Source organism: Platalea leucorodia (genome assembly GCF_965183815.1).
Source record: "Platalea leucorodia genome assembly, chromosome: Z".
NCBI classification, from domain to species: Eukaryota; Metazoa; Chordata; class Aves; order Pelecaniformes; family Threskiornithidae; genus Platalea; species Platalea leucorodia.
In genome coordinates this window covers 44,379,889-44,392,911 of record NC_138858.1, presented here as the reverse complement: position 1 = coordinate 44,392,911, position 13,023 = coordinate 44,379,889, and the positions used below count along the sequence as shown (strand labels likewise).

The 13,023-nt window shown below is 38.3% G+C and overlaps 1 protein-coding gene across 1 annotated transcript in view; it reads left to right on the top strand.

Annotated features, from left to right (window-relative positions):
- The window catches only part of FRMD3 (FERM domain containing 3), a gene marked incomplete at both ends in the record, with an annotated part of 146,547 nt that extends 136,064 nt beyond the window's left edge, over positions 1-10,483 (top strand). The window contains one exon of the mRNA XM_082335597.1: positions 9,888-10,483. Within this exon, the coding sequence (XP_082191723.1) occupies positions 9,888-10,483 (596 nt within the window). The remainder of the gene's footprint in view (positions 1-9,887) is intronic.
- Between the last annotated feature and the right edge of the window lie 2,540 nt (positions 10,484-13,023).

Sequence of the window (13,023 nt, the reverse complement as noted above, 5' to 3'; positions counted from 1 at the left end):
ATAAAGATGAGAAAAGCAGACAGAATCTTGCTTTTAAAGTGGTCACCAAATGGAGATAGAAGGCGAAGGGGCACTTGATCTTTCCTCGGACCCACGTGGAAGTGCTTGCAGAGAAGGAAAGGAAGAAAGGAGTGTTCGCCCTGCAGGAGGAAGGAGTAAAAAGGAGCACTGCTGAATATTCATACTCTATGGGCCAGGCAGGGGAAAGGAGCCACTGTAAAGATGCTTTCCAAAAGCTCCGTTGAGGCAGATGTCTTTCATGAGAGAAATCACTTGGTGTAAAATACACATTTGCAGGACTCTCTCCCCTGACCCCTTCTTTCCCACATATTTGCATGCACATCATTGATTTTATGGTGCTGAGGGAATAAGGACATCAGATGATGAAGACTCGGATGGCAAAACATGTTGTAAACATTAAAGGTAAGTATTTTGGGAAGTGAGAGACTTCCTCCCTGCCAGTACATGCGTTCCAGTTTATCTCCTCTCCGTGGTTTCAGGAGAGCCGGTAAGAGCTCCTTTCCCACTAGGAGAGTGTGATGCTGGGCACGTGGTTGCGTTCCAGCTTCCAGCTGGAGCAAGTTATCAGCAGCCAGCATATATGCGTCATGCCTTTTTTAGGAGCCTGCATGTTCCTACTGGATGGGGACAGGGAAGTGCCGAGCCCTCTGAAGCAACACTTCTTTCTGGTGGATATGAATGTGTCCAGTAGGTGTCCACAAGTGGGAACTGGAGCACATATGCAAAGAGAGACATTTTTCCCAAACTTAGGAATTTTCTCTTCTTGTTTATACACAGGCAGGTCAGCTTTGATTCTAGGCTTGAAATGAAAGCATTTTGATCTCATTGGTTTGCCTTGTGACTAAGGTTTGTAAGCACAGCATAGGATTTTTCCTTTTGTATCTATACATTGTCTGCAAATACTTTCCAGGCAGTGGTGGGGAACTGCCAAATTGAAGCTCTTTGGAAAAATAATGGCCACAGTGTCATTTTGTTCTGTGAAAAACAGACCCTAAATGCTGGCCTTTTGTTTCACTGCCCTATGTTTTGGTGCCTTGGATATTTTTATGCTTGTGTGTGTGGTTCAGCTGTTATGCTAGCAACTGCTAACTGAGATGGATGCTGTGGAAGTTTGTATTGTACGTTACAAGGCATTTGGAAATGTTTAAAAATAACCTCTCGTTCTGTTCCCTACTGGGATATTTTTGTTGGCCATGTTAGAAGCTTGTCATTTGATTCATTGAGAGTGACTTGTGTTAGTCTCTTAAAACTCAGTGGGAACTCAATAAAAGGTCAAAGCTGGTATGGGTAGAGCCTTTACAAGACTTTGAGAAGAGGAATTAATAGTCAAAATGGTGAAATGTCTTGTAAAAATCCAAACCAAGAGAAGCATTCATTTGCGGATGGTTAACCACTGCAACAAGGAGGTGTGCATTCGATTACTGCGGCATGGCTCCAAGATCACAGCCAGAAGGGCTGGTAAATTTACATTTATTTTACTCAGACCTTTCCCCCCCTTCCCCCCCCCCCCCCCCCCCCCCCCGTTTATTTTGCTAATAGTGGTCTCTTGGAAAGAAACTGTACTGTGAATGACAATGTTCAATCGAGTACAGCAGAGAATAAGGACGAATTACTGACAGGAGCAGAGTTGCAAATGGGGAATGAATGAGATGAAACTTAAATGACATTTGTTGTGATATCTTACGTAAATTGTGGATTTATTTGTTAATTGCAAACAAATGAGTGACTGGATTTTTACCCTTGTAGTTTTCTTGGACTGAGGGGGAGAAATACCTTGAAACTGTGACAATTTCTGACAAAACTAAATAGTTCTTAAATTAGCAGATAGGTTGCTAGCGGATTTTGAACATCAGCTGAATACAGTATTGGATACAATTTAGCGTTTTACTGCAACTGAGCGGGTTGGATTGCCAGATCATAACTTTGTTGTTGTTATTTTTCTAGATACTGAATGATTTAATATACTGAATAATAGTACTGCGGGGGGGTGGTGGGAGGGGAAAGGTCGGATTCGGATCCCTTTTTCACTACACGTAACAGGAGTGCAACCCAAGGAACAGAAAGTATTCAATATTGCTTTGGATAGCAACCAAAATACAGGGGTTGTTTTTTCTTGTTTTTATACTAAATCCTTTTGCCAAAGATAGATTGGCCCCTCTACCAATCTATATGGCTGTTTCCTTAATGAAGTAAGACATTTCAAAATTTGTTTCTCCATGCTTTCTGTGGTACTGTTTACTTGATATTTTTGCATATATAGGTTGACAAATTTCAGTTTCCATGCACCTTTATAAAACTATGCCTTTGTATTGAATCTTCATTTCAGAAATGAGTATTATTTACAGAAGAATTAACTGAGAATGTTCTGGCAAAGACCAGAATATTCTCACACTTTTGGCATCTGAAAATCAGAAAGCAGTAAGCATAGCAGATATTGGAGAACCTGCCTCTTGCAGTGAGTAGCAACAGCTGCTGGCTGCCTTTCCTTCATGAATTCACCACTCAAGGGAAACTATAGTATCTATGAGAATTCACCTAACTCCCTTGATTCAAAAATTAGTAGCAAAATTGAAAAAGCATTAGTATTTACACGTATTTTGTATTCTTACACCTCAGAGGTTAAATACTGGCTCCAAATAGACACAGGCCATCTTGTTTGTTTAATATGACACCAGCCTAGTAACAGATTTGTGCATTGGAGCTACACTGGTTCTTAAAAACCTTGATTTTGCAGTACTGTTTATAGGATGTTATTCCTTTTGGTGTACGCATGCATAAAACCTGTATATCAGTGTATGAAACCTAAGGACTGGAGTTAGCTTGTGCAAAACTCATGGCAGGGGGCATAACCCTTGGTAGACCCTGTTACTGAGGGGGGACCCTGTTACTGAGTGGGGATGCTGAAATGTCCCACTTGTCCTTTTCTCAGGTGCTAAGCTTTTACATCAGTGCACAGCTCTTTTCAGCCTTGCTTTTTGTGGCTTGGTGCTAGACACTGAGATGCTTCAGTCCCTTCACCCGCTCCTCCCCTTTCTCTGAGCCGCTGTGGGATGTATCTTGCCTTCTCATTCCTGCTCCAATGATACACAGTTCTCTCTCTCCCTGCTACTCCCCTCAGCTTTTTCGCTACTTAGTCCTGGTTCTGGAAGGGGTTCAGCAATGCTGGGGTGGACTCCTTCCAGGCCAGAGGGAGGTTAGAGACAGCACCCCAGAATGCCCACTGTGCTGCGTGCTCTGTTTTGCTTCTGTCTCTGCGCTTTGGGTGCCCTTTGCAGGGTGTGAAAAGCAGAGCGGCAGTTGCTGGCGGCTGCACTAGCTGGGACATTAGTTGAACACCGTGACACACAACACAGTTTGGAGGCCAGTTGTAACGCCGCAGAGGTACAGTGCTTGCAACTGATGCAAGCTGGCAACTGTGATAGGGCTTTGCTCCCTTCTAGAAGTTCCTGTAAGAGACTGAAACAAACAGGAACAGCCAGCAGGAAAGCCAGGTCACTGCCTAAAAAGGAGTTACTATAAACTGTCATTGATGTACTCTCTTTGCAAAGCTTGAACAGGTGTGTTCTGTGGGCACGGGATGTGGGTAAGGTAGGGATATAGATCCTCCTACTTCTGTGGGCTGGACATGTGGTTGTGGTGCACATCGTGCTTTGATATAGATCCTGTGTAAGGGAATATTTGAGTTCAGTGCAATTCTAGATTCTGTTTCCCTTTCCTACATTTTCTTTGTGACATCCATGCACTTTGCTCATGTGAGAAAGTCACCCTCTCCTTCCCTCTAAAAGGTCATTCTATTCATAGTACAAATAAATTTTGTTCACATAGCAAATAAGCAAAGGAATACACAATATTTCTAGAGAAAGTAGTGAAAGGGATATGAAGGGACTGTCCTAATTGCAGCCTGGCTGGTTTTACTTCTTTACATGTCTATATGAAGTATTCCCAGCACTGCTCTTTCTGGACGGTATCTAATTTTTCTGTTTAAAAGAAGGAAATCTTCACACTTGTTGCTTTCTCCACTATACAAAGCCTTCACAGATGTGTAATTGTGTTTGCATGTCTGGTAAGTAAAGCTGTGTGGAGTATATCTGGCCACCAGACAATGTGTGAACTGAGTTTTTTAGTAAGCAGAGGATACATTTTTCTGGGGTGCTGTATTTCCAGCAACTGCAGCTTCTTAAGAATGGTGGAGCTGGGGCTGCCCTTCATCCTGCTAATCCTCAGCTGCTGGTTTTGGCCCCTTTAGAAACACTAGCAGCTGACAACATTTATGTCAGACCTCTCACACGTTCATGTTCACAGCAGATGACCACTGTAAACTTGTGTTTTATTCAGCTGTTCATGTTCCTGTCTGCTGTAGCAAGTTAGAGGTTTGGAGCAATCCCAGTATTTGGTGGAAGGGAAGTACTGAGTTTTGGCTAGCGTAATGAGATCTCTCTGGCTCTGTAAAATTTGTCCAGTAGCCAGAAAAGTGTAGCAAATTTTTGCTATAGATATATAATGTAAGAAATAAAATTTAGCTTATTTACTTGATATTCCAGTAATATGTATCAAAAGATTCTGATCTATGGAATCTAAATTGATGGTAAAAATATAAAATGAAGACTGGAAGGAAGAAGTCTTCTCAAATGTAATTTAATACTCAAGTCATAGTCCTTTAAATCTAAACACAATATGAATTTTAACTAAAGAAACAGTAGACTTTTGAAAATCTAGCCCAAAAAATTATACAAAATTATAGCTTTATAAGGGTAGCAGCAAAATAATTGTTATGTATGAAAAGGAGCAAAGGATTTGCAGCAATGTTGTAGAGTAATTAAAGGATATTGGCTTTGGACTTGCTTTAGCTTTTATATTCTCTTTTTCTACTGTAAGACTTTGAGGATTTTTTTTCTTTTAACCTGGTTTTATTACTTCAGATAATTGACTCTCTTGAAGGATATCCAAAAAGTAAATAATCTGAAAAACTTGCTCCTTTCTTAAATTTGTGTCACTGGAATATTTATTGTACTGTAGAATGATTTTGAATTTCAGTGCTTTAATGTGATATTCTTATGCCTGCACAAGCATTGTAAATGATATGTGCCATAATGACATTACACTTGTGTCTTTTGACATCACCAAAATCTGAGTGGCCCAACATAGTTATCTGTATATTGCAACGACTGGAAATTTGCTGTGGGCTTACGTTGACCATAGTTAAGAGCTAATTGTTTCCTCTATCCTTGGCTTGAGAAATGTTGTGGTGTTATAGGGAATATGAAGGAACAAATAGAACAGCTTTATATATTTATTTTTTTAAATATCAAATGAGCTTGCAACAGCAGCAGTTAATGCCCATTCCAAATTTTCAATTTTTTAAATTAAAATATTATTTATTTACACTTGTATTTGGCTGATGTAAAATGCAGTTACTTTGATGTAATATGTTTTAACAACACGTAAAACAGTTGACAATGATTTTTTATTTTTTGAAACTTTTTTTTTTTTTTTGCTTTGATGCTATGGAATAGAATGTAATTTCTTTACTGCCATATTAGGAAAAGAGTATGGGTAGGATGGATTGGCAGTAGTAATTATTTTAGTTTCATGTGTGCCTTTCTCTGATTGTGTTGCTTTTACATTATCTGCTCAAACTAAATAGTAGACTGTAGAGTTAATGTACACTTCAGAACTCCGACCCGTTCCAAATTTAATACGACCCCTTCAGAAAACTGATCTGAAAAGGTTCCTCTGCTGCCTTCTGTCTACAGATTAATCACAAAGTCAGAAGTTTGCCAGTTACTTGAGAAAAAACAGAGTTTTAAGGAAAGTTTATATGATCTTTCTTGTTTATGTTCACTATGTGTGTTATGCATGCTGGAATTTACTCTGAGGAAGGAGAGAAGGCTCAAGAATCATAAATTGGGGTGACCTTTCTTTGCAGTAGCTTCAGCTGTCCTCTCTATGATGCGAAACATGATGAAGATATGTTACTGACCTTGCATCTAAGCAGGTATAGAGAGGCCTATGGCCAGGATTCTCAAATTTGGGAGATTAAAATTAGGTCCTTTAATCCATATTGAGGTGCCAAAGTAAGTGGCTCAACTTAGCTTTTACTCCTATTAAGAGAAAGTGAAAAGCACATTTGAAAATCAAATTGTAGTACTTGTGTATCTAAACATGTGTATAGATGCTTAATGTTGGGCTCCAGAGGTTAAAAATTTTGGCTTTTACGTTTTAAGATATCACGAGTGCATTTTCAAATGACTCAGAGTATGGTTTGATGATCCAGCATTACCTGGTGTTACAGTATGTGTAAGAGAAAGATCCCCCTAAATCTGTTCTCACTTCTCAGTGTTCATATACTGTCTAGTTTCAATCAGTTTGTATCCTCCTCTTGATGACTGTGGCAAGTATATTTGTTAATGCAAAGACTGGTGTAGACAATAAGTTCCAGCACAAAACATGTTTCATGCTGAAATGTGATGAATTTCTAAAATGGCTGTGATACGAGAGGACAGAGTAGTTGAGGCAAGGAATTATTAGCTAGGCAGTCAAATTAAGCTAATGAGATATTTGCCTTTTCTTTATTGAGGACAAGGTTTCATTTCAGCTATGCAGATCTACTGGGTAAGTGCTGGTGAAATGAGCATTCCTGCTCTCTCTCCAACCCTGGTAATGTGCTGTGCTCATGAGAACATGTGACAAGCCAGTTCAGGAAGAAAAACCAGAGAACTAACCCAGGAAGAAAAACAGTTATTTTCCTATGCTAGCTTTACAAGCTGGCTTGCTCAGGGATGAAATGAGAAGAAACAGAAATGGTCTTTTTGGTTGATTTAGCCAGAATGTGAAACCTCACCTGGAGGCATGCCCTGCTTATCTCCTAGAGAGCAGGAAAAGATAGCAAATTATAGGGGGAGAGATCTGTCTGGGCCATTTTGAAGACTTAAAAGGGGAAATTAATTTTAATAGCTAATGTGCTCTACTGAAGGGGGTATGCTTCCTGAGGATGGTGTTCTGTAATGAAGAGGTTTTCTGTAATGAATATAACATGACACATAAAAGCATGCACTTAAGAAGGGGATCCAGAAAGTTGTCTTGTCAGGTAGGAAGCTAGCTGGCTTGTTCAGGGAGTGATTTAACGTAAGTAGGTTTAAAGTGCAGGTTTTGTGTCATTTCTTATTTCTTTTAGAAAAATTTGTAATATGTCATATATTTCATGTTGCATTTATTAGCATTTCATCCCAACTAGTATTAAGTTTGGTATAATTTTAAAGTTACTAGATATTAACAAGCCATCGCTCACCCAGTTTTGGGAAGTCTGTAAACTGGGGTAACTTAGCAAGTACCTTATTTACCTTTTTGATTGGAGAACATGCTAACAGAGCTGCAGAGGTTGCATGGAGGATTTTGTGGTAAGTGTCAGGCACTCTGGCATACAGCAGGGTACTACGGCAGATATTTCCATGGGGAAGTGTCTTAACAAGCTTTAAGATTCCTAGTGCAGCAGCCCTGTCTTACAAAGCATCAATCTACTTGTTTAATTTAATTTACAAAGTTTCAACACGTTAACTTCGTATTGGCAGATTTTTCTGCAAATACTGAGTATTTCAGGCTCTGGAAGAAATGTGATCATGTGCCTGTGTCTGGCTCAGGGCAGGTCTACTGCTAAGTGACCCGGTAGTGCACAAATCTGGTATCAGGTACGAAACGGAGATTTTCATGGATGTGTCCTGTCCTGAACATGGTAGTTATAGTAGGTATAAAAGGGAAGAAAAAAAAAAAGAAATTGAAAATAGAGATTGGAAGACCTTGTCATTCAAGAAATGCAAAATTTGTAACAGTGAGAAAGTCTAGGGTAAGGTAAGTGTCACCAACTTCACTGAAATGTAGTTATGCCTACTGCTAGTTTAATGATCAGTAGTCAATGGCATAAGAATATTCTTTTGCTATCTAGTCAAACAGTGGGAAAGTAGGTTTCAGAAAGAAAGTTAGTAATTTCAGTACAGTGAATAGTGTCTATGGTTCTTAGGACTAATAATGTACAAAAAAAGTCAGTGACATTTTCTAGAAAAACTGTGAAAAGGCTTCTGATCTCAAAGTGAGATTCTTTGCAGAATTTTGGTCAATTATGTTTGAGTTACTATGTAAAATCGTAGGTTAGAATTGTGATCCAAAATGCGTCTAAGCTCTGTATCTTCCTATATTGTAGATGTCTTTATGATGAGGATTTTTGCTTTTCAATTTTTTGTCCTGTATCATATGTTTACAGAGCAGTAATGTATCTCTTCCTTATAGCATGGTTCAGGTCATGTTTTATTTCCCTCATGTCAAAATGACCATAATGGGCCTTTTGTTTAGTTTATTTTTTTTATGTTTGCCATCCTTTAATAGAAAACTAATAGAGCGTGCTGAGACCCTTTTACTTCACACTGAAAACCATTATATGTCTAGTGTAATTAGCACTGGAGATGTACTGCTTTTCTGATTACTTGTTTTTCTGTAATAGTACATTTTCTTTTATACCACGTTGTTTTAAAGCCTCTGAACTTTAATCTTTACTGCACTGAAACGGGAATGAATCTTTGATTATGTCACTTCGCTACCATTTACAGAAATCTTTCACTGAAATCAAAGAATTGGGCTAATTTGAATTATAGATAGTACTTTGACATGAGTTTCCTGAGTCACTTGTTGGACAAGTCGTGTAACCTTGTATTGGTTTTACTTGCTATATCCTTATCTATATGCTGCATTTGGATTAGTCATTAGTAAAGAATGGAGAGATGCTTAACATCACAAAACCAGAAATACTAAGTGTTATTATATATTACTGTTGCATATGATACTGTGTGTATTCCTTTTGCACATAGATGGCATGTGGTGATGGTAATGAGTGTTAGATGTGGGACAAATTTAAAACTGTTTCCCATCACTTCGTCAGAGCTCTGTGCCTAACTCTCCTCCTTTCCACGGCTGCAACTGACAACTAACAGCAGTCACTGCAGTGTTGACGTAGCTGCAAAACAGCTAGACTTTTTTGCAGACTTAACTGCTGTTAGACTGGAAAAAGGGTAGTAAGTTTTGAGAGGAGAGAGCTTGGGCAGAGAGTGGGGTCATAAGAAACAAGCATACTAGTAAGACTAAGAAAGACTCCTATGTAAGGGGGAGAGAGAAATCTAAAGGAGAGGGAGAAAAGAGTCTGAGAGTATGAAGAGTAGAAAGATGACTGGAAGATAAGTGAGACATGAGGAGATGGAGCTTTTTAAAGAGATGAGGCATTTTCATTCCATTTCAATGATATCTAATTCTCATACTGTGTGTCAACCTTCCTCTCCTTTTATCCTCTCTACTGTTAATATGAATTTATCATGATTGTCTATTGTCTCTCTTTAATGTCATGCTCTATTAAAAATTCCCAATCTCAGCCATTATCTTATCAGTTTCTCCCCATTCATCTCAAAGAAATGAAGGTGAGTTGTGGTTGTTATTATTATTATTACTACTACTTTTATTATTATTAATAAACACTGAATAGCACCAATTCTCATATGTTCTAGGTATTCATTTATATCAGAATTCTAATTGCCAGTAGAAAATGAACTGTTCTGGTTTTTGTTTTGCTTTACGCCATTGTTAGTGGTAGCTGCATGAGATAAAGTTTAGCAGATCTGGTGTACTGCAATGTTGTAAAAGATGTTGCCCTCCTCCAGAGCTTTTCAAAAAGCTTTTCCAGTTTTTGCTAATTTTGTATGGTCTGGTTTCAATATGCAAAATGATGGCAGAATCTTCTTTCCAATGTCTATTAGATATTATTGAAAGGCTGAGTTTTGCCGCCAGGAAGGCAGAAATTTAGGATCACTGTTTTCATGTCCTTTTTTCAGGTATCCAACTGCCAAAGGAAGATGAGATTTCAGTACCGGTGACTTCAATCTCCCCAGTTAAGGACACCGGGGAGAATGTTGATCTTGCCATTGAACAGGAAGAGAAGATGAAAGAAGAACCTTTAACCATCTCAGAACTGGTATACAATCCTAGTGCTAGCTTGCTGCCCACCCCTGTTGATGATGAGATTGACATGCTCTTTGATACCTGTCCCAGAGTAGAGAATGAAAAAGATGATACAGATTCATTTGAGGAACTGGAAGCAGATGAAAATGCATTTTTGATTGCAGAGGAGGAAGAACTGAAAGAAGCTCGGAGAGCACTTAGGTGGAGCTATGACTTTCTAATGGGCAACATAGAGGTGAATGCTTTTGTGAAGAGTTTCTCCAGACTTCTCCTCGTGGGCCTTGGACTGTTGTTGTTCGTGTTCCCTCTTCTGCTTGTTCTCTTGGAGTCGGACCTTCAAATCTCTTTTCTCCATGAAATCCGTCAGACACCGGAGTTTCAGCAGTTTCATATTGAATATTACTGCCCCCTTAGGCAGTGGGTGGCTTGCAAAATAAACTTCATTTGTGACATGCTGGGCAGCTTTTAAATTTTAAATAAACATGATACAACTAAGGGCTATATTCAAAATTTCAGTTAGTGCCAGCTTTCCATGATGCCCCTGCGGCCATCAGTTGGTAGCTGTCTTCATATCCAGTTCACTACAGACTCTTCAGGTTCTTAAGTTCCCTTTACATACTTAAATTGTCACTATAGTACAGGCTTATACAGTCACCTTTCAGTAACCAAAAAGAAGCTTTATTTTAATTTCATTTCAGACTTCCTGCTCATCTATTACATCATATAAGATGGGGTCACAATAAGTTTCATTGTCCTTAACCTTTCAATCCATGACACTAAATCCAATGAAACTGAAAGAAAAACTTTTTTGAATATACTCCTTAGTGCAGCAATCTCTTCTAACCAATGCCTATACAAGCAATGTTTATGCTGGGTTTTTGGTTTTGGTTTGTTTTTCTGTTTGTTTGGTTTTTTACATTTTTATGTGTTTAAAAAATTTTGGTAAATTTTTAGCAAAAGACAACTTCTGATGTTATTTAAATGTACAAGTTGGTAAGAATAATGCACAAGGGCATGTAGGGTGTTTTTAGTGTTTTAGCAATGATTTGTTTTTAAACTACTGGCTGGAGAATGAATGAGTTTAATATAGCTCTATACAGAGGGACTGTGGTTTGGGAAATATATAGAAAGTTCACTCAAGTTCAGTAGGGGCTGCCTGGAGGAGGTGAAAGGACACCAAGTACATAGAAGAATTTCTGAAAGGCACAGTTGTAAAGCTTGGGGAAGTGAGCAGAACTGAAAGTAATGATCCTTCCTCTTACCTGTCAGGTTGTCTTACACTTCATCAGTGCTGTAGAAAGTCTCTACAAGATAGTCCAAGTACGTTTTGGAAGAGATTGAGTCTTCAGTCTAAATGTAGATTATTGTACATAACATGGAAGAAGATAATAGTAAGTAGAAAAAAAAAAAAAAAAGAAAAAAAAGAAAAAAAAAATCCAAAACCCTAGCTAAATCAGTAGGTGAGTGACCTACATTTAAAAATGATAGAGAAGAAAAATGTATTCCTTTTTAAAAGCAAAGCATTAGGCTGTACAGTTGACATAAAAGTATTCTACTGACTCACAGTTAAAGGCTTAAACACTTTGAGATGCATCTTCATCCTTGATGCCCATTATTACTAATCTCTAAGACAACATATTTTCTGTGCGTGCTAATATGCTTCCTTTCACATATAGCAGCATATTTATCCTCTTTCCCTGTTATCACGAGCCCAGTGACATGATCTAATGCTGTTTCGTGTAACATGGATTTGTATATCTAAAGGTATTCCAATATAGCTTAGAGAATATACTTAAGTAAAATCTTGTCAATGCTGAGAACATTTGAAGGCCCTCAAATGTACCACAGAGGTTGTATTTAAGAGGAGAAAGTTTTTATTCTTCTGTCCACAGCCCCCACCCCCAGATCTTAGTGCATACGTATTTCGTATTTAAACTAGAAAACTCTGATTTTGGCCTCAGAGTCTTTCTGCTGCTTAGAGATTTATGAATTGGAGACATATTTGAGGCTGTTTTATTAGATGTGCATTTAACACGTTGTAACCACATCTCTAATTCCTACTGAATAAATTCCTTTACTTTTGATATCAGAGAATTGGTTTTCCTTGGTTTTCTCATGTAAGCCTTTGCAAATGTCTAGTTTGAAAATGGCAATTTCCTTAGAGCATTTCTCCTTCCCTTCTAACCTTCTCCGGTTTTTAAAGGACAAAACAGATACAGGGCTTAGGAGTTCCTTTTCTCAGTTGAAAATGTTTGGATTGCTATTCATTTCCCAACCAACAAAGGCTAAATTAAACAACGACCTTTTTTCTCTTGTCTTTCTTAGTCCTTGCCAATCTGTTCCCCAGAAGAATCATTATTGATTAGTTACTTGATGTGTATTTCTTCTTGTGCTACTTGCAGCTAAATGATCCTTTCCCATGAGGTAATAATCTTTCAGCCTAATAGAAATGGAGAGTTAACTAATGTAGACATTTGACCTTAACGGAAATTATTCACATGCATTGTTTCTAAACAAAGGTGTCGGAAAAGCTGTTTTGAGTGGTGAAGGCTGTGAGAGCTGGCATCCTGCTGGACTATGGAGACATGGTTCCATACAGGCTCCTATATAAGTCTGATAATTATTTAAAAAAAAAAAAAAAAAGTCAATCCTATGCTCAAAAATATAGTCTTGTCCCTGTAAACTACAGCACTCCAGAAGCAGTAGTATTGTTATGCTTGATTTAACTCTTATCAGAAAACAGCTGAGTTGTATGAGAACATAATCTCAGAAAATGTGCAGTGCAGTGAGGTTTTATGTAGGGTTAAATGCAAGTGTGTGTGTGTGTGTACACATGTGCCTGCCTTTACTAACCATGTGCACACATTCAGACCTGGCCTTTTAAAATTCTTCCCTTCCTTCCTGATATTCTCTGGTCTATCAAAGTAATTTAACCGAAAGTCATGAGAGTTCTAAAACTTAAAGGCCAGGACCATATACTACACACAGAAGGATATGGTTGGGCATATT